Source organism: Macaca thibetana, chromosome 1 (assembly GCF_024542745.1).
Source record: "Macaca thibetana thibetana isolate TM-01 chromosome 1, ASM2454274v1, whole genome shotgun sequence".
NCBI lineage: Eukaryota > Metazoa > Chordata > Mammalia > Primates > Cercopithecidae > Macaca > Macaca thibetana.
Genome location: NC_065578.1, coordinates 183,770,531 through 183,790,086, shown reverse-complemented (window position 1 = coordinate 183,790,086; position 19,556 = coordinate 183,770,531). Strand labels below are relative to the sequence as shown.

General features: G+C 42.0%; 1 protein-coding gene across 3 annotated transcripts in view; it reads left to right on the top strand.

Annotated features, from left to right (window-relative positions):
• The window catches only part of AXDND1 (axonemal dynein light chain domain containing 1), a 196,129-nt gene that overhangs the window by 171,244 nt on the left and 5,329 nt on the right, over window positions 1-19,556 (top strand). For all 3 annotated transcript variants that reach the window (XM_050766158.1, XM_050766151.1, XM_050766150.1), the window contains 2 exons: window positions 2,469-2,551; window positions 3,398-3,633. In XM_050766158.1, coding sequence (XP_050622115.1) covers window positions 2,469-2,551; window positions 3,398-3,633 — 319 coding nt within the window. The remainder of the gene's footprint in view (window positions 1-2,468; window positions 2,552-3,397; window positions 3,634-19,556) is intronic.

Genomic DNA, 19,556 nt, shown 5'->3' with positions numbered 1-19,556 from the left:
TGAAATTGGTGGCTCCAGAAAATATGTCCAAAGCTGATAGGAGCACCCAGTCCAACTAGGAGTCCAGAATTGAATCCAAGGAGCTGAATCTGGAGTGAGATCTTCCCTGATGCACTCCCAAGCCATAGAGATGCAACCCAAAGCCCATTAGTAGAGTCAAACCCCAGGAAGGCCAAGCTAAAAAAATCTAAAGGCAGAATTGATGTCAGACGGAGACTAACTGGAAGCTACAGCACATAGGCACAAGCAAGGAGGGTCCAATACAATTGATTCCAAGAGCTGCGTGGTCCATGTTTGTCTCTGTTATATAGTGAGTAAAAGAGCATAAAAGCCAGAGGAAGGTTTGGAGCCTGAGAAGAAGGCCTGTGGCAGTAACTGTAATTAGCCTTGAGGCACCTGCATCAGTATATGGGTGATGCATGGGGGATTGCCATCTGCCACACGTAGAGGATGCTAGCAGCCCCACAACCAGCATTTCAGACCACGGGAATGTCCAAAATGTCATTTCAGACCACGGTTGGAAACTCTCCTATTGAAGGACTTGAAATGGGCCACAAAACAATCTGTACTTGCCAGTATCAGAAGAAAGGGATGTTTTCCTAGCATATTGTAACTCAATTTATATCCATTGACAGAATGAGGAGGGAGTCAGAAGGCTCAAATGCACACAGGTAGTAGCAGACAATCCTGGTTTATCTTGATTCCACCGATAGTTTTAGTTGTTTCATAGGACTGTAAACCATGTGTGGAATTCCAGTTCTAGAAGCCTCTGCTCTGAAACCCTTTCTTCTAGAAGAACAAATAAGTTAGTAGTGTGTGCCATGCAGGCACAGCCACATCACATACGTTTGGTTCAGGGTGAAAAATGATAGTGTATACTTTCCAAACAAGTTACCCAAAAGAAGCAACAAAACAGAAAGAGAAAAATATGTGACAGAGAAAAGAAGAGTCTAATATCTAGCACAAAACTGAAGAAGTTGGCCAAGTGTGGTGGCCAGTGCCTATAATCTCAGAACTTGGGAGGCTGAAGCAGGAGGATCACTTGAGGCCAGGAGTTCAAGACCAGCCTGGATAACATAGCAAGACCCAATCTCTACCAAAAAAATGAAAAATTGGCTGTGCATGGTGGTATGCACCTGTAGTCCCAGCCACTTGGGAGGCTGAGGTGGGAGGATTGCTTGAGTCTAGGAGGTCAAGGCTACAGTGAGCTATGATAATGCCACTGCACTGTAACCTGGGTGACAGAGCAAGATCTCTAAAAAAGAAAAAGAATAAATAAATAAATAAATAGTGAAGAGACTAACACAAGTTCTTTTCTCTTTTAGAAAAAGGTAGAGTGTGCCGGGCGCGGTGGCTCAAGCCTGTAATCCCAGCACTTTGGGAGGCCGAGACGGGCGGATCACGAGGTCAGGAGATCGAGACCATCCTGGCTAACATGGTGAAACCCCGTCTCTACTAAAAAATACAAAAAAAAAACTAGCCGGGCGAGGTGGCGGGCGCCTGTAGTCCCGGCTACTCGGGAGGCTGAGGCAGGAGAATGGCGGGAACCCGGGAGACGGAGCTTGCAGTGAGCTGAGATCCGGCCACAGCACTCCAGCCTGGGTGACAGAGCGAGACTCCGTCTCAAAAAAAAAAAAAAAAAAAAAAAAGAAAAAGGTAGAGTGGTATGATGGGATGTGTGAGTGAGGATGACAGGCTTAGATGCAGGTTTGCTTTAGCCCACTGGATCATGCTGTGATTGTGGCAGGCTGTCCGCCCTCTTCTCTCTCTGTTTCCGTCTGTAATGTAGACTTTACCTTGTATTTGACTCTGCTTGGGAGACATGGATGAATGAGACTTTAAAAGTACACTGTTCTGGGAAAATGTTAATATTCAATTAAAAATATACTTATAGTTTTTGTCCTCTAAATTTTCTCTCTCACCTTCCTCTTATATAGAGTCAAAATACATTAAAGAGGTTATCTTTTTTCCATATTTTCTTTGCCTGGTAAGATTTACATCTTCAACTGATATTTATGAAGTTCCCTAAGGAATTTAAAGACTTCATTGGATTTTGCAATGTGACATTCTTAGCGAAGTAAATTATTAGTAAGACAGATATACAAGTTAGCTTCCTTGATCTTTAACTTGACTTATAAAGAAACATGTTGACCCTTCTCCTTATTTTTTAAATCTTTTTTTATTTCTCTGTTTCTTTTTGTTTTTACTGTTTCCCCTGCTGCTTCTTTACAATTCCAATCAAATTCTTATTCACCTGTAGCATGAATAATTTGGAAGCTTCTATGCTATCTGGCCACAGACAATCCCTATTTTTTTTTTGTATTAAGGGTGTGCTTAACCATCTATTAGATAGATATGGTTAGTAGAAAAAGAATATTCTGGAAGGTTTGATCCAGAACATCCTGAAAAAGTAGAATACCAATTGTTGAGACTATCAGTTCTTTCATATCTCATATTTCCTCTGTCAGAGAGAATCAGCTAAGCAAGGTACATTGGCCCAAAAATATCTTGAAGCAATGGCTGTAATTGAACATATGCAGGAGAAGTTACTGTAAGTATGAGTCAACACAATGGTAAGAGGATGAAAATGGGCTGGCCAGAAGGCTTGACTGAGAAATTCATACTTTTTGGCTTCCCTTTGGCTCTCCTGCTTTCTGTATCCTTACTAGGGGGATGCATATCTCCACATGTTCTGCTAGAGGCAGTAAACTACAGTGCCCTGGTGGGAACATCTTATCCATCCTTATCTACAGTGGAAAGATAGAGGAAGTCAAAGTATTTGTGTGTGTTGGAGGGGGGTGTTAGAGTGATCCAATTCAATATGTTTCTAAGAGATGACTTAGGGAAATAGATGGAACTAGGAGAAACTATTGTGCTTGGGAAAGAATGTTACATATATCAAAGAGTACAAAGGGCGATATAGTTAAGATGGCTGGGGATGCCAGGAGAAGAGCGTAGCCATGTAGACATATAATGTGCTGTAGTAGCTAAGAAGCACATCTCATGCTGGTTTCTTTGATTACAAAAATTTGGTTTTAGAAAAGAAGGGACTCTGTTGAATTTAGTTTGTTGGATTACATCAATTAAGAGAAGCCAAAATTAACTCTTGAAAGGGAGTTCCCTGGCCATTGATGGAGAATTCCAGATACCCCAAATCAGATTTTATTAAGAAATGATAAATATATTCTTAAATAGCAGCATGATTTCTACTCTGACATTAGCATTCAGAGTTGCTCCTGGGCCTCAGTTCTCAATCAATCATTGATGCTGTTGCTTCCCTTATTTCTACCCTTCAGACACGTTCATCTAATCTCACTGCCTTTTTAGAAAATGAGTTTCTAAGTCAAAAATACTTTTTCAACCCTTTCTATTTTGTTGTGTTTCTCTTTCATATCAGGGAGGTTGAAAAGAGAGCCAAACAGGCAGAGGAAAAGTTTGAAGATGCATATGAGAAACTTCATCATACCCTTATAAAAAATAAAGATCTAGAGGAATTAGTCATGACATCAAGAAAGGAGTCTAAAGGAGAGAAAGAAAATGAAGACAAAAGAGAAGTAAAAGAAGAAGAAGAACAAGAACAAGAAGAAGAAGAAGTTAGGTCAGCAGAAGATTCCTCAAAATCTCCAAAGAAGGGTAAGCATTGCTTCATATTTTGCTTTATTTAGGTTGTATTTATGAAAGAAAATTTGACTGGGCCACAAGTATTGTAGAAGAACATTAATATATTTGGTGCTAATCTACTAGTTTATACTTCTCATAGGAATGTGCATATTTTAATCACATAACCATCTTATTCAGACAACTCACAAAAAGGAAAACCAAATGAATAACAACTGCGAATGAATAAACTAACTCAGATACAATTTTTATTTACAAAACTGGTGAAGGTTTTTTTTTTTTTTTATTATACTTTAAGTTCTGAGGTACAGGTGTACAAAGTGCAGATTTGGTACATAGGTATACATGTGCCATGTTGGTTTGCTGCACCCATCAACTCATCATTTACATTAGGTATTTCTCCTAATGCTATCCCTCCCCCAGCCCCAACACCCCAACAGGCCCTGGTGTGTGATGTTCCCCACCCTGTGTCTAAGTAATCTCATTGTTCAATTCCCACCTATGAGCGAGAACATCCGGTGTTTGGTTTTCTTCCTTGTGATAGTTTGCTGATAATGACAGTTTCCAGCTTCATCCATGTCCCTGCAAAGGACGTGAACTCATCCTTTTCTATGGCTGCATAGTATTCTATGGTGTATATGTGCCACATTTTCTTTATCCAGTCTATGATTGATGGACATTTGAGTTGGTTCCAAGTCTTTGCTATTGTGAATAGTGCCACAGTAAACATACGTGTGCATGTGTCTTTGTAGTAGCATGATTTATAATCCTTTGGGTATATACCCAGTAATACGATTGCTGGGTCAAATGGTATTTCTAGTTCTAGATCCTTGAGGAATCGCCACACTGTCTTCCACAATGGTTGAACTAATTTTCACTCCTGCCAACAGTGTAAAAGTGATCCTATTTCTCCACATCCTCTCCAGCATCTGTTGTTTCCTGACTCTAATAATTGCCATTCTAACTGGCGTGAGATGGTATCTCACTGTGGTTTTGATTTGCATTTCTCTGATGACCAGTGATGAGCATTTTTCATATGTCTGTTGGCTGCATAAATGTCTTCTTTTAAGAAGTGTCTGTTCATATCCTTTGCCCACTTTTTGATGGAGTTGTTTGTTTTTTTCTTGTCAATTTGTTTAAGTTCTTTGTACATTCTGGATATTAGCCCTTTGTCAGATGGATAGATTGCAAAAATTTTCTCGCAATCTGTAGGTTGGCTGTTCACTCTGCAGATAGTTTCTTTTGCTGTGCAGAAGCTGTTTAGTTTAATTAGATCCCATTTGTCTATTTTGGCTTTTGTTACCAATGCTTTTGGTGTTTTAGTCATGAAGTCTTTGCCCATGCCTATGTCCTGAATGGTATTTCCTAGGTTTTCTTCTAGGGTTTTTATGGTTTTAGGTCTTACATTTAAGTCTTTAATCCATCTTGAGTTAATTTTTGTATAAGGTATAAGGAAGGGATTCAGTTTTAGCTTTCTGCATATGGCTAGCTAGTTTTCCCAACATCATTTATTAAATAGGGAATCCTTTCCCCATTTCTTGTTTTTGTCAGGTTTGTCAAAGATTAGATGGTGGTAGATGTGTGGTGTGATTTCTGAGGGCTCTGTTCTGTTCCATTGGTCTATATATCTGTTTTGGTACCAGTACCATGCTGTTTTAGTTACTGTAGCCTTGTAGTATAGTTTGAAGTCAGGTAGCATGATGTCTCCAGCTTTGTTCTTTTTGCTTAGGCTTGTCTTGGCTATGCAGGCTCTTGTTTGGTTCCACATGAAATTTAAAATAGTTTTTTCCAATTCTGTGAAGAAAGTCAGTGGCAACTTGATGGGGATAGCATTGAATCTACAAATTACCTTGGGCTACTAGTATGGCCATTTTCACAATATTGATTCTTCCCATCCATGAGCATGGAATGTTCTTCCATTTGTTTGTGTCCTCTTTTATTCCCTTGAACAGTGGTTTGTAGTTCTCCTTGAAGAGGTCCTTAACATCCCTTGTAAGTTGGATTCCTAGGTATTTTATTATCTTTGTAGCAATTGTGAATGGGAGTTCACTCATGATTTGGCTGTTTGTCTGTTATTGGTGTGTAGAAATGCTTGTGATTTTTGCACATTGATTTTGATCCTGAGACTTTGCTGAAGCTGCTTATCAGCTTCAGGAAATTTTGGGCTGAGATGATGGGGTTTTCTAAATATACAGTCATGTCATCTGCAAACAGAGACAATTTGAGTTCCTCTTTTCCAAACTGAATACCCTTTATTTCTTTCTCTTGCCTGATTGCCCTGGCCAGAACTTCCAATACTATGTTGAATAGGCATGGTGAGAGAGGGCATCCTTGTCTTGTGCTGGTTTTCAAAGGGAGTGCTTCCAGATTTTGCCCATCCGGTATGATTTTGGCTGTGGATTTGCCATAAATAGCTCTTATTATCTTGAGATATGTTCCATCAATACCTAGTTTATTGAGAGTTTTTAGCTTGAAGTGCTGTTGAATTTTGTTGAAGGCCTTTTCTGCATCTATTGAGAAATCATGAGAAATCATGTGGTTTTTGTCACTGGTTCTGTGTATGTGATGGATTACATTTATTGATTTGCATCTGTTGAGCCAGCCTTGCATCCCAGGGATTTAGCCGTCTTGATCGTGGTGGATAAGCTTTCTGATGTGCTGCTGGATTTGGTGTGCCAGTATTTTATTGAGGATTTTCACATCTATGTTCATCAGGGATATTGGCGTAAAATTCTCTTTTTCTGTTGTGCCTCTGCCAGGTTTTGGTATCACGATGATGCTGGCCTCATAAAATAAGTTAGGGAGGATTCCCTCTTTTTCTATTAATCAGAATAGTTTTAGAAGGAATGGTACCTGCTCCTCTTTGTACCTCTGGTAGAATTTGGCTGTGAATCCATCTGGTCCTGGATGTTTTTTGGTTGGTAGGCTATTAATTATTGGCTCCATTTCACAACTTGTTATTGGTCTATTCAGAGAGTTGACTTCTTCCTGTTTTAGTCTTGGGAGGGTGTATGTGTCCAGGAATTTATCCGCGTCTCTAGATTTTCTAGTTTATTTGCATAGAGGTGTTTATAGTATTCTCTGATGGTAGTTTGTATTTCTGTGGGATCGGCAGTGATATCCCCTTTATCATTTTTTATTGCATCTGTTTGATTCTTCTCTCTTCTTTATTAGTCTTGCTAGCAGTCTATCTATTTTGTTAATCTTTTCAAAAAACCAGCTCCTGGATTCGTTGATTTTTTGAAGGGTTTTTTATGTCTCTATCTCTTTCAGTTCTGCTCTGATCTTAGTTATTTCTTGCCTTCTGCTAGCTTTTGAGTGTGCTTGCTCTTGCTTCTCTGGTTCTTTTAATTGTGATGTTAGGTTGTCAATTTTAGATCTTTCCTGCTTTCTCTTGTGGGCATTTAGTGCTATAACTTTCCCTCTACACACTGCTTTAAATGTATCCCAGAGATTCTGGTACGTTGTGTTTCATTCTCATTGGGTTCAAAGAACATCTTTATTTCTTCCTTCATTTTGTTATTTACCCAGTAGTCATTCAGGAGCAGGGTGTTCAGTTTCCATGTAGTTGTGTGGTTTTGAGTGAGTTTCTTAATCCTGAGTTCTAGTTTGATTGCACTGTGGTCTGAGAGACAGTTTGTTGTGATTTGTGCTCTTTTACATTTGCTGAGGAGTGCTTTACTTCCAATTATGTGATCAATTTTAGAATAAGTGTCATGTGTTGCTGAGAAAAATGCATATTCCATTGATTTGGGGTGGAGAATTCTGTAGATGTCTGTTAGGTCTACTTGGTCCAGAGCTGAGTTCAAGTCCTGGATACCCTTGTTAATTTACTGTTTCATTGATCTGTCTAATATTGACAGTGGGGTGTTAAAGTCTCACACTATTATTGTATGGGAGTCTAAGTCTCGTCATAGGTCTCTAAACCCTTGCTTTCTGAATCTGGGTACTCCTGTATTGGATGCATATATATTTAGGATAGTTAGTTCTTGTTGTTGCATTGATCCCTTTACCATTATATAATGGCCTTCTTTGTCTCTTCTGATCTTTGTTGGTTTAAAGTCTGTTTTATCAGAGACTAGGATTGCAAACCCTGCTTTTCTTTTGGCTTTCCATTTGCTTGGTAGCTCTTCCTTCATCCCTTTATTTTGATCCTGTGTGTGTGTTTGCACATGAGATGGGTCTCCTGAATACAGCACACCGATGGGTCTTGACTCTTTATCCAATTTGCCAGTCTGTGTCTTTTAATTGGGGCATTTAGCCCATTTACATTTAAGGTTAATATTGTTATATGTAATTTGATCCTGTCATTATAAGGCTAGCTGGTTATTTTGACTGTTAGTTGATGCAGTTTCTTCATGGCATCGATGGTCTTTACAATTTGGCATGTTTTTGCAGTGACTGGTACTGGGTGTTTCTTTCCATGTTTAGTGCTTCCTTCAGGAGCTCTTGTAAGGCAGACCTGGTGGTAACAAAATCTCTCAGCATTTGCTTGTCTCTAAGGATTTTATTTATTCTTCACTTATGAAGCTTAGTTTGGCTTGATATGAAATTCTGGGTTGAAAATTCTTTTCTTTAAGAATGTTGAATATTGCCTCCCACTCTCTTCTGGCTTGGAGGGTTTATGCTGAGAGATCTGCTGTTAGTCTGATGGGCTTCACTTTGTGGGTAACCCAACCTTTCTCTCTGGCTGCCCTTAATATTTTTTCCTTCATTTCAACCTTGGTGAATCTGAAAATTATGTGTCTTGGGGTTGTTCTTCTCAAGGACTATCTTTGTGGTGTTCTCTGTATTTTGTGAATTTGAATGTTGGCCTGCCTTGCTAGGTTGGGGAAGTTCTCCTGGATAATATCGTGAAGAGTGTTTCCCAACTTGGTTCCATTCTCCCTGTTACTTTCAGGTACACCAGTCGAATGTAGATTTGGTCTTTTCACATAGTCCCATATTTCTTGGAGGCTTTGTTCATTTCTTTTCACTGTTTTTTCTCTAATCTTTTCTTCTCACTTTATTTCATTAATTTGATCTTCAATCACTGATATCCTTTCTTCTGCTTGATCTAATTGGCTATTGAAGCTTGTGTATGCTTCATGAAGTTCTCATGCTGTGTTTTTCAGCTCCATCAGATTTATATTCTTCATTTATATTCTTCTCTACACTGGTTGTTCTAGTTAGCCGTTCGTCTAACCTTTTTTCAAGGTTTTTAGCTTCCTTGTGATGGGTTAGAATATGCTCCTTTAGCTGGGAGATGTTTGTTATTACCCACCTTCTGAAGCCTACTTCTGTCAACTCATCAAACTCATTCTCCATCCATTTTTCTTCCCTTGCTGGCGAGAAGTTGTGATCCTTTGGAGGAGAAGAGGCATTCTGGTTTTCAGAATTTTTAGCCTTTCTGTGCTGGTTTCTCCCCATCTTTGTGGTTTTATCTACATTTTGTCTTTGATGTTGGTGACCTATGTATGGGGTTTTGGTGTGGATGTCCTTTTTTTTTTGATGTTGATGCTATGCCTTTCTGTTTGTTAGTTTTCCTTCTAACAGGTCCCTCAGCTGCAGGTCTGTTGGAGTTTGCTGGAGGTCCACTCCAGACTCTCTTTGCCTGGGTATCATCAGGGGAGGCTGCAGAGCAGCAAATATTGCTGCCCGATCCTTCCTCTGGAAGCTTCGTCCCAGAGGGGCACCTGCCAGATGCCAGCCAGTGCTCTCTTGTATGAGATGTCTGTCGGCCCCAACTGGGAGGTGTCTCCCAGTCAGGCTACACGGGGGTTAGGGACCCACTTGAGGAGGCAGTCTGTCTGTTATCAGAGCTCAATCACTATGCTGGGAGAACTGCTGCTCTCTTTAGAGCTGTCAGGCAGGGACATTTAAGTCTGCTGAAGCTGTGCCCACACCTGCCCTTCCCCCACATGCTCTGTCCCAGGGAGATGACAGTTTTTTCTATAAGTCCCTGACTGGGGCTGTTGCTTTTTGTTCAGATATGCCCTGCCCAGAGAGGTGGAATCTAGAGAGGCAGTTGGCCTCATTGAGCTGTGGTGGGCTCCACCTGGTTCGAGCTTCCTAGCGGGTTTGTTTACACTGTGAGCATAAAACCACCTACTCAAGCCTCATCAATGGCAGACGCCCCTCCTCCCGCCAAGCTCCAGCATCCCAGGTCTATCTCAGACTGCTGCCCTAGCAGCAAGAATTTCAAGCCAGTGGATCTTAGCTTGCTGGGCTCTGTGGGTGGGGGACCCGCCGAGCCAGGCACTGGAGGGAATCTCCGGGTCTGTGGGTTGTGAAGACCATGGGAAAAACATGGTATTTTGGCAGGAGTGTACTGTTGCACCTGGTACAGTCTCTCATGGCTTCCCTTGGCTAGGAAAGGGAAATCCCCTGACCCCTTGCACTTCCTGGGTGAGGTGATGCCCTGCCCTGCTTCAGCTTGCCCTCCATGGGCTGCACCCACTGTCCAGCCAATCCCAATGAGATGAACCAGGTACCTCAGTTGGAAATGCAGAAATCACCTGTCTTCTGCGTCGATCTTGCTGGGAGCTGCAGTCAAGAGCTGTTCCTATTTGGCCATCTTGCTGGAAAATCTTTTTTTTTTTTTAAATAAAAGGAAACAATGCTGATTAGAAGTGGCAACATATAATAGTTATACAGATGATACTTGTGAGTAGACAAACACATACGATCATTTTAGAAAATAATTTGATAGTATGTGTGGATATCCCTTTAAAACATGCATGTATTTATAACAGATGCATGTTAATATATGCATAATAATGTGCATAATAATATATGCATGATAATATATGCATAATAATTTCACACTTGAGAATCTTAATAATCCTAAATACACAAGATTAATATACAAAGATGTTCAGTGTATCATTGTGTGTAATAGAAAAAATAGAAACAACCTGTTGTTCAAACATGAAAGATTAAATAAATCATGCTGTATCAATATACATAAATATTACACAACTATTAAAATAGCGTTTAAAGGAGTTTTTAGTGACATGGGAAATTTTTATGTTAACTGTCAAATGCAAGAAACAGGATATGACATCTTTTTTTTTTTTTTTGAGATGGAGTCTCACTCTTGTTGCCTAGGCTAGAGTAAAATAGCACGATCTCGGCTCACTGCAACCTCTGCCTCCTGGGTTCAAGCAATTCTGCCTCAGCCTCCTGAGTAACTGGGATTACAGGCACACACCACCATGCCCGGCTAATTTTTGTACTTCTAGTAGAGACAGGGTTTCATCATGTTGGCCAGGCTGGTCTCAAACTCCTGACCTCAGGTGATCCACCCGCTTCAGCCTCCCAAAGTGCTGGGATTACAGTCGTGAGCTACTGCACCTGGCCAGGATGTGACATCATTTTGATGTTATGTTTATTTTATGTTAAATATCAAATTCAAGAAACAGCATATGACATCATTTTTTTAAAGGCAAAAAAAAAGACCAGAAAGAAATATGCCCAAATATTGACGGACATTGTCTCTGGGTGATAGAGGTTTGTAGGAAGTCTTATCTTTATTATTGGCACATGTTTGACTTCATGTGATTTTTAATACTACTTTATGTTATAGGGAGAGGAATTTAATTTTTCATTTTCTTATTTCTAATTAGTGCTGCAATCTGCCCACAAGCAGTTCTCAATATTTCTAATATTAGAGGCTATTTTTTAATTTTTGCTTTCATCTCCAACCTGTGGTCCGTTCCCAGTACAAAAGATAGTACTAGAAAGACATCTACTTTCTGTTTTTCTCTGTCACCCCATCTCCACCTACCCCTCAGCAAAAGCAGTGAAGTTAGCCAACTGCTCGCAGCCCCTGGCCCTAGGTACAGGGACGTTAACCCTATAGAGTGTGAATTCATTTTTTCTACTCCTTTCAACTCTGAACTGGTGAAAATGTTATTTATTACAAGTTTGACAATCCTTCAGTTTTACATTTGAGTATATGTGAGAGTTTTCATGAATTTTAAAATTTCATCTTCTTATATTCTGAATGTAGTTTTATCCTGATAATTTGAAAACTAGACCTTTTCTAGATTTAGGAAGATCAATAGGCAAACCGTCCAAAAGCCCTACTTGTTAAACTAGAGGTTACCTCAATATGGAATGCGTTTTGTCCATTCCCATGAAGGTCTTGAGGATTCGGTTAAATCCAGAACTGAGAAGTTTTAATTATTTAAGGTAGAGGATAGCTACATAAAGTTAGTCCCCAGCCTGCAAACAGTAATCTACACAGACGCCCAGTCACCCTTCTCCCTCCTTCCAGAAACCACCAGCAAAATCATTGCCAGGGGGCTCTGAAGTGGAGGATGAGATGCCTTGCAAAGCCTGAGGAGAGCTGCCTCCTACTCACGGCAGTTCCTGTGCCCTGCAAGGGACCTGAACAGAGTCTCCAGAAAATCCATAGGTTAAATCCAACCTTAGAGTTAGCAGGTAGCCCCTTGCAAAAAATGCAGATACCTCTGGAGCAATCTGGCACTGCTATATTTGTATATGTTAGTGCAATAAAATCACTTTTTTTCCTGAGGGTTGTGCAGTGAAGGAGTAGAAAATTATATTGCAGTAACAGCAGGAGCCTTGTGCATGCTGAGTAAAGAGAAGACCTGGACAGAGTAGGGGATATATTTATTTTTATTTTTATTTCAATATTTTTAATAATTAGCAAATCACTATGCTCTGAGCTGTGACTGAAAAAAGGAATCAAGAGGGAAATTTGCAAAGATGAATATGGCTTAGTCCTTGATCTCAGTGGGGTCTACAGTTGGGTGTAGGGAAGTTACACTAACAGTAATACAAAGTGCCAATAATAATACAAAGGCAACCACATGTAGGATGGAGATGGCAGCAGCCAGTCTGAAGGATTCAAATTGGGAAGCAGAGTGTCACGGGGCTGCTTTTCACGCGCATGTTGGGGAGAGCAGGCTTGATGACCAGAGGCCTTCTGCACCATCCTAGGGATGGAGCTTGTGTAAGGCCTGTGTACAGGAGCCTGGAGAGAAAGGGTTGGGGAGACAACAGAAGGGGTCAGGAATGGTTAAGGGAGGATTCTGAAGACTGTTTCCATTTTTTTTTTTTTTTTTTTTTTTTTTTACCAAGCTTCAGATTTGTACAAGAGGGAAGGAGGAGATGTTCTTCTTCTTTCTCTTCACGCCTTGACCACATTCTCTCCTGCCCCAGGACCCAGAACTCAAACAGTTAACTGACCACGCTTGAACTTGGGAAATGCATTCTGAATGCCAATAACCAATTTAGAGTCAAATTTGTGGCACATAGCTTATTTGTAGCTTGAGGGTTACTCAGGCAGAAAAAATGTAAAACTGCTTTGTAAAATTAAAAACCCTTAGTAAATATAAGATATTATTACTATGATATTCTAATTGTTTTTGTCTGTTTATAGCACCACACAAAGAGGGTGCTCTCAACATTAAATCCAGAATCCGAACTAAATCCAATGACAAAACAAAACCCAAGTAATGTCCACAGAGCTCTGGGGTTCACAGTGGCTCTATCCACTGAACGCAGCCCAGATATCACTGTGTTGTAGAGCTGATGTGGCTCAGTTGCAGGGACTCCCTTTGTAACAGCCGCTAGAAAAGCCATAACATGCAACCCAAGAGCACTTTCTCTTTAAAAGTCGCAGCGATGGCTGGAGGGAGTCAGACGCATTAGCTCACTTCCCACATTGAAAATAGCTTGTGCAAAGTTTGCTAGCTTCTTCAACTGATTTCCTAACAGAGGTCTGTGAAATGTCAGTTTATCTCAAGAAAATAATGCTTTTTGAAAACGTTGAACTCTGCAGACAAGACTGGCAAATAAAAAGCATTAGTTTTTCAATCTAAAAGAGAAGATCTAGGCTAGGCACGATGGCTGACGCCTGTAATGCTAGCAATCTGGGAGGCCAAGGTGGGAGGATCACTTGAGGTCAAGAGTTTAAGACCAGCCTGGCCAACATGGCAAAACCCTGTCTCTACTAAAACACAAAAATTAGCCAGGCATGGTGGTGTGCACCTGTAGTCCCAGCTCCCTCAGGAGACTGAGGGACGAGAAACGCTTGAACCCAGGAGGTGGAAGTTGCGGTGAGCTGGGACTGCGCCACTGTACTCCAACCTGGGCAACAGAGCAAGACTCCATTTCAAAAAATAAAAAGAAAAGAAAAGAGAAAATCTTAATGACGCTCTTAGGTTTCTGCAGCATTTTCAGATTTCTTATGATTTCTGGCATTTTTATGATTAATCTGATCTTTGCAATAACCCTACAAAGTAGGTGGAGGAGATATTGTTATTCTCATTTCTCAGAAGATAAAACTGAGGCCCAGTGATTATAAGACATGGTCACAGAACTGATTGGTGTCAGAGCCCCCAGCTCACTGGACTCATGTCTAGACGGTTTCACAACAGTGAAGGGCCACCAGGCCATTGCTCAGAAGGTTTCCTTCATAGGGGCCTGTGTTGCCGAAGATTCACCCAGAATCTCCATTTCTTGCTTTTACTGTCTCATTTGTCTGCTCTGTTCATGATCCTGAATCCATCTGGGCACAAGAGATGGACTAACCTGCAAAAATCAGTTGCAAGTGACAACTGGATGTTCTGGGCAGTCACTCAGCAAGGGCTCCCTGTTGCTTCACTGCTCCTGGCTCACTTGCCTTTGCTCTTATCTCTGAACACCTGAGGCAAGATTTCTACACCTGCGTTGACTCCACATATTTGGTGTTTCTTTGGGTTTATCTCCTAGAATTTTAGACCTTTACCTGTTCTTCCAGCCTCAGAAATCCCCTGAGTCTAGAGTCCCCATCTTTATTTAAGCCAACCCTGGCCAGGCCTGCCATTGGCCATCATTAAACTGTGTGAGGGATGGGTTTCAGCATTCCTTAGTGTATACCTAAGACTACTAGATGGAGTCTGGTCAGTTCCAGTCTTTACCTCTGGGAAAAGAAAACATGAAATTCTTCAGAAACTTGGCAGTGCTCCTGGCCCAAATGACAGACGAGCTGAAGCTGTTGGCTCGTGATTATGGCTGCTGCCTGACGAAGCAGAGCCAGCCTTATCTTTGCTCCTTCCCAGAGAACTTCCTGGGTAGCTCTAGAAAATTTGGGGACTTTTTGTGGGGTTGCAGAATAATTTTCATTCATTTTCCACTTTGCAGGCATGAGTTGTCATTTCCATACAAATCAGTAGGCCCCATCTCTGAACATGAGCCTTGTCCCTTAGAATGTGCCAAATACCATGTCAGCTCCATTGCATAGAAGGCTTAGTCTCTAAATTCCAGAGTTATATCTGCTGCCACTACAATTAGAATGAGGTGACTGGCATCATGGACCTACATTAGCTGAGGTGGTTTTGTTACAAGCCACCTACTCTTGCAAGCCCATGAAAAAAGGATAATGTATTGAAAGGATGCTGGGGTGCTTCAAGGATTTGAAGGGAAGTTTTGAAGAGCTAGACTAGGAACAGACAGGAACCAGCTAGTTTTAGGTCAGACAAAATAGTTCCTTCACCATCTTGCTCCAGTGCTACTACCAAAACACCAATCATTTATTTCATCCTTACATTATTCTGCCAAAGTCTCAAAGTCCCAAGACAGAGAAGGGCTACCCTGTGGTCACAAACCTCCCCATGGATGAACCAGGGATGGTAAGAAGACTTCAGAGATGATCTCTCTGACTTCCTTAAAGCGAAGGAAGGACGCCTTGTGGTGCTGTTCCACTAAGATGGGACACACTATGGGGAAAGCAAATCAGGGTGGGGTTAGGAAGGCATAATGAGTGTTCGGTGGTTAAAAAAAAAAAAAAGTATGCCCCAGGGAGGGTACCTGCACTGCCACTCTCTGCAAGTTAGCCCGGCCAGTTCCACTCTCCCAAGTAACTGCTTTGTGGGAAGGTTTAGATAGTCCTTAAGACCTGCTACACCTTCTTAGGGTGTCCCTGCAGTGGTCTCCCAAGCAGAGTGGAGGGAGGAACTTTTGCTGCTCATCACTGGCAGTCAGGCTGCCGAGTGAGGCTGTTGTGCTTGCGTATGGGAGACTAGCCATTCTGTGCTTAGATGTCCAGACCGAGCCATGCTGTCCATTTTTCTAGAAAGCGGCTCTGGCCCTTCAGAGAGAGGAAACTGGTTAGCCTCATCACACTCCTCTGTGTCCAGCCCCCAATCTCAGTGGCGACATGTTCCATGTCCTGTGGTGCCAAGTTGGTACTGTTTTGGGAGTGCATACCATAGTGTACTTAAGGATCTTAGCAAGCTTAGCGGACAGGCCCCCTCAACCACCAGGCCTGGCTCTTCACCACATACCCACACCAACTCAGTGCACGTGGGCTCCAGGAGATTCTCCCCTGAGAGATCTGGTCCCACTCACACATTGGTCTCACTGACTTGACTATGGTCAGGTCACTTGTCTGCTACCTTGTAGCTTCAGTGACTGCACTTTCCTCTTGTCCTTGGCCTTTCCTAGCTGGAGGTCAATGACCCAGATACTACCTGGGAAACATATCTTGCATTTCACTTTTAAAGCCTGCTGGAAATTCTGTTTGCAGGCCCCAAAGCGCTACATCACTGTCTGTCTATTCGTGGAATCAAATAAGTATCCGTTTACCAGCAAATATTTCCCCACAGGAAGCAGAAGAGTTTCTCTAAAATTAGGAATAAAACTGCTGTAGCCCTGCTGCGTAGGCCCTGCATACCTGCAAAACTGCAGTGCTTGCTCTCTGAGCCCCAGGCTGAGGCATTCTGTAGCTATATTGATATGAAGCTGTGTCTAGGATTCATCAGGACTTCCATCACTGCCTCAGAAAAATGGAGAGCTCATTCTAGCCAGGTCTGCCACAGCCTCAAGGCAATCTCCCATTCAGGATTGCTAAGCAAGTCCACTAATCCCTCTGACCTCAAAGATGAACTATGCAGAGTGCAGGTTTTCGAGAAGTGCAACTTGTCTAAAATGGTGCAACAAAGAACATGTAAGGCAGCCTTCCAGAAGTTCCCTAAGCAGCCCCATTACGCAGCAATGTGCCATTCTGCCAGGACCATGCTGCTAAAATGTCCAGTGAAAGGGCACCTGCAAGACTGCAGTGGCTTGTGTCTGTTTGGAGGGCATCCTCTTGTATTTGCAAGGTTTGGGTCCCACCAGCACCCGACCTGGCGGAGTTATCCTTTAGGCCTCCTCTAGGCCAGCTTGAGAAACACTTTTGAAAGTGTGAAGATTAGGAGTTTCCATGATCTGTCTTGCCAAGGCAAACTGATTTTTAGAAGGCAAAATGTCCCCACCCCTACCCTCTACCCAGAAGTCTGACAGATCCTGGAGTTCACATGGTACTACTGGTAATTCATCTCTCATTTTCCACTCTGGCCATCCAAACAGTCAAACCCAGGCGAGAAAGAAAGGGGGATTGTCTGAGTTTTGGCTGTAACTATTGCCCACCAGGAGGAAAATCGTTTCTGTCCTGTTTTTTCTCTACTATGATCCCGAACAGCTGTGCACTTTGAAACAAATGCTTGTTATATCATGGTGGGAGTCAAAGACAGGAGACCATATGTGCAAGTTCTAAAGCTGGTTCTGTCCGAGAACGACCACCCTGGGAGCAGGCACTGATGGCCATCAGGGCTGCCTTTGACACATGGAGGCAATATGTGGAGGGGCCAGCAGGCTCTTATTTGGATGCAGCCTGATGGCTGTCATTTATTGCTACTGAGGTAAAGCCAGAATAATAGTCATCACCATTATTTATTAAGCATTTACCTTGTGCAAGCATTGTGCTAAGCATATCATATGCATTATCTTATTTAATCACAATTCTGTGAGGTGGATCCTGCTTTTATCCCCATTTATATACAGGATTAGTAACATGTCCAAGGTTAAACAGTTGGTAAATGGTAGAGCCTGAATCAAATCTAATATGTCTGAGAGCAGACCCCAAGCTCCCAGCTATAGTGCTGTAATGTCTTTCCAAGCCCAGAAGAAGCCGTTGGAAGTGTGTTGATTACCTCTCTTTTAAAGGATTTGGCTTCCATATCCTTTACTTAATGCTCAGCTCAGCTACTGTGCAAAAGCCAGAATTATTGGAACCTCATAATTCCAATAGACTCTCTGCCAAAGAACATTGTAGTGGCCAGGAACAGTCAATCAAGGAGATACATACTTACTCAGAGCCATTCGGACATGGTCCCCAAGGATGTGGAATGCAGGGGTATTGGCAGAATGACCTGCTGAGCCTTCTAGATAGGAAAGTCCAAACTGCAGAGCCCCCGTTGCACCCTAATGCTACTGGTGAGCCATGGTGGCCCTTGAAATTCTAAGGAAGGCCTTCAAAGCCTCCATAGGGCACATTCCTGATGATTTTGAGTGCATCAATCGGCAGTATACCAGTCCTTAAGCTAGCTGCTTGCATAATAAATTCAGGTCTGAATACACCAATGCCACATCACTGTCAGCTCCAAATGCCCTGGAACACCATCGTCATAGATTGTGCCATAGACTTCTCCCACTCTTAGGGGCATGTCATTTTGGTCATGGCAGACTCCAGTGCCAAACTGGAACATCGTATCCCTGTTTATCAGCTTATTGCCACTCTATTAATATTAAAGTAAATTATCAGGGAAAAAAAAAAAAACACAACTATTCCCAGAACATATCATGGTTTTCAATTGTACTCTCCAGCTTGTCCTCCAGCCATCATTTCACAACTAGTAACCAGCTGGAGTGCAGCACCTGGGCCAGCTCACCTAGCCAGTGTCTGAAGAATTTTGCCTTTGACTATCCACCATACTCTTTCACCCAAACACAGTTTTGTAGCAACTTATCTCCATGATTTCCTTCTCATCAAGCCCACCAACTGCAACAGTTGGTTAATTTGAAAGACAACACATGCCACTCAAGCAGACCCGAAAGCCCTCTGGCATGCCAATGAGAAATTTAAATATTTATCCGTGCGGGACATTAGAGGAAACCAAACAATGGGAAATACCATAGGCGCTCCCTAGAAATGTAAGCAATATCTGCCTTTGACAAACAACCAGTGTTATAAGGAAGTATGAAGAGTCATAAAAGCCATTTTGACCCTGGTGTTCACTTCTGATTGTTCTGCTTTTGCCTTCTGTTATGCCTGACCCAGCATGACCCTACCTCCTTCTTCACTACACATGCCAAAATTTGCTATCCTGAGATCAAGAGCCGTCATATATGGTGTGAAAAGTGACCAACAACCCCTGGTGCCATCTTAATTCCAATAACCAATACACTAGAATGGGTATGAGCCAACACAGTGGTAATGAGAAACGTTTCCACTTCAGGAATGCTCTGATTGCCATCGCCCCTTCAAATGGGCTAAGCCATCTATGATCATGCCCTGGCTGGTCCGTGAAAGCAAGCTCCACATCCTAGATGATGAGACATTCTAGGAAATCACCTAGGAGTTCCCCAACCCACGTCCTGTTGCTGCTTCATCAGTGTTTGCTTTCTTCTTTCTGACACCATACTCCTGGGTCTGGTAGATTTTGTTACCTGTCTTTGACTTATTTGGATATGAGAGCCTTTTGGATTCCACATTTGTATTTCGGCACCCCTGCATAGTGTAGAGCTTTGCCTGTTCCTTTGGCTTCAGAATCTCCCATTGCCTCCTCAATGAAAGGCTGCTCCATCTGTGGCTGTCAGCACTCTCATGCCCCCACAACCAAGTAAGGTCCTTAGGAACAGGGACTGGGGAGACTTTTCTTTTAATAAGATATGGAAATATTTTTAGAATTGGATTAAATAGCCTTTTGAAACAGAACAAAATTGGAAGTTACTTCTCAATAGTCACCTTATAAACTGATTGTTGTATCAGTGAGTGAATTTGGCATGGTTATATAAAAATGTAGGTTTTGAAATTATCTGAGAATCCTGTGTAAACTTGGGAAGATGCATGGCTTGGCTAAAGCCCCAGGACGTAACAAATTTGGGCTGTAAGAATATCTTAGAAC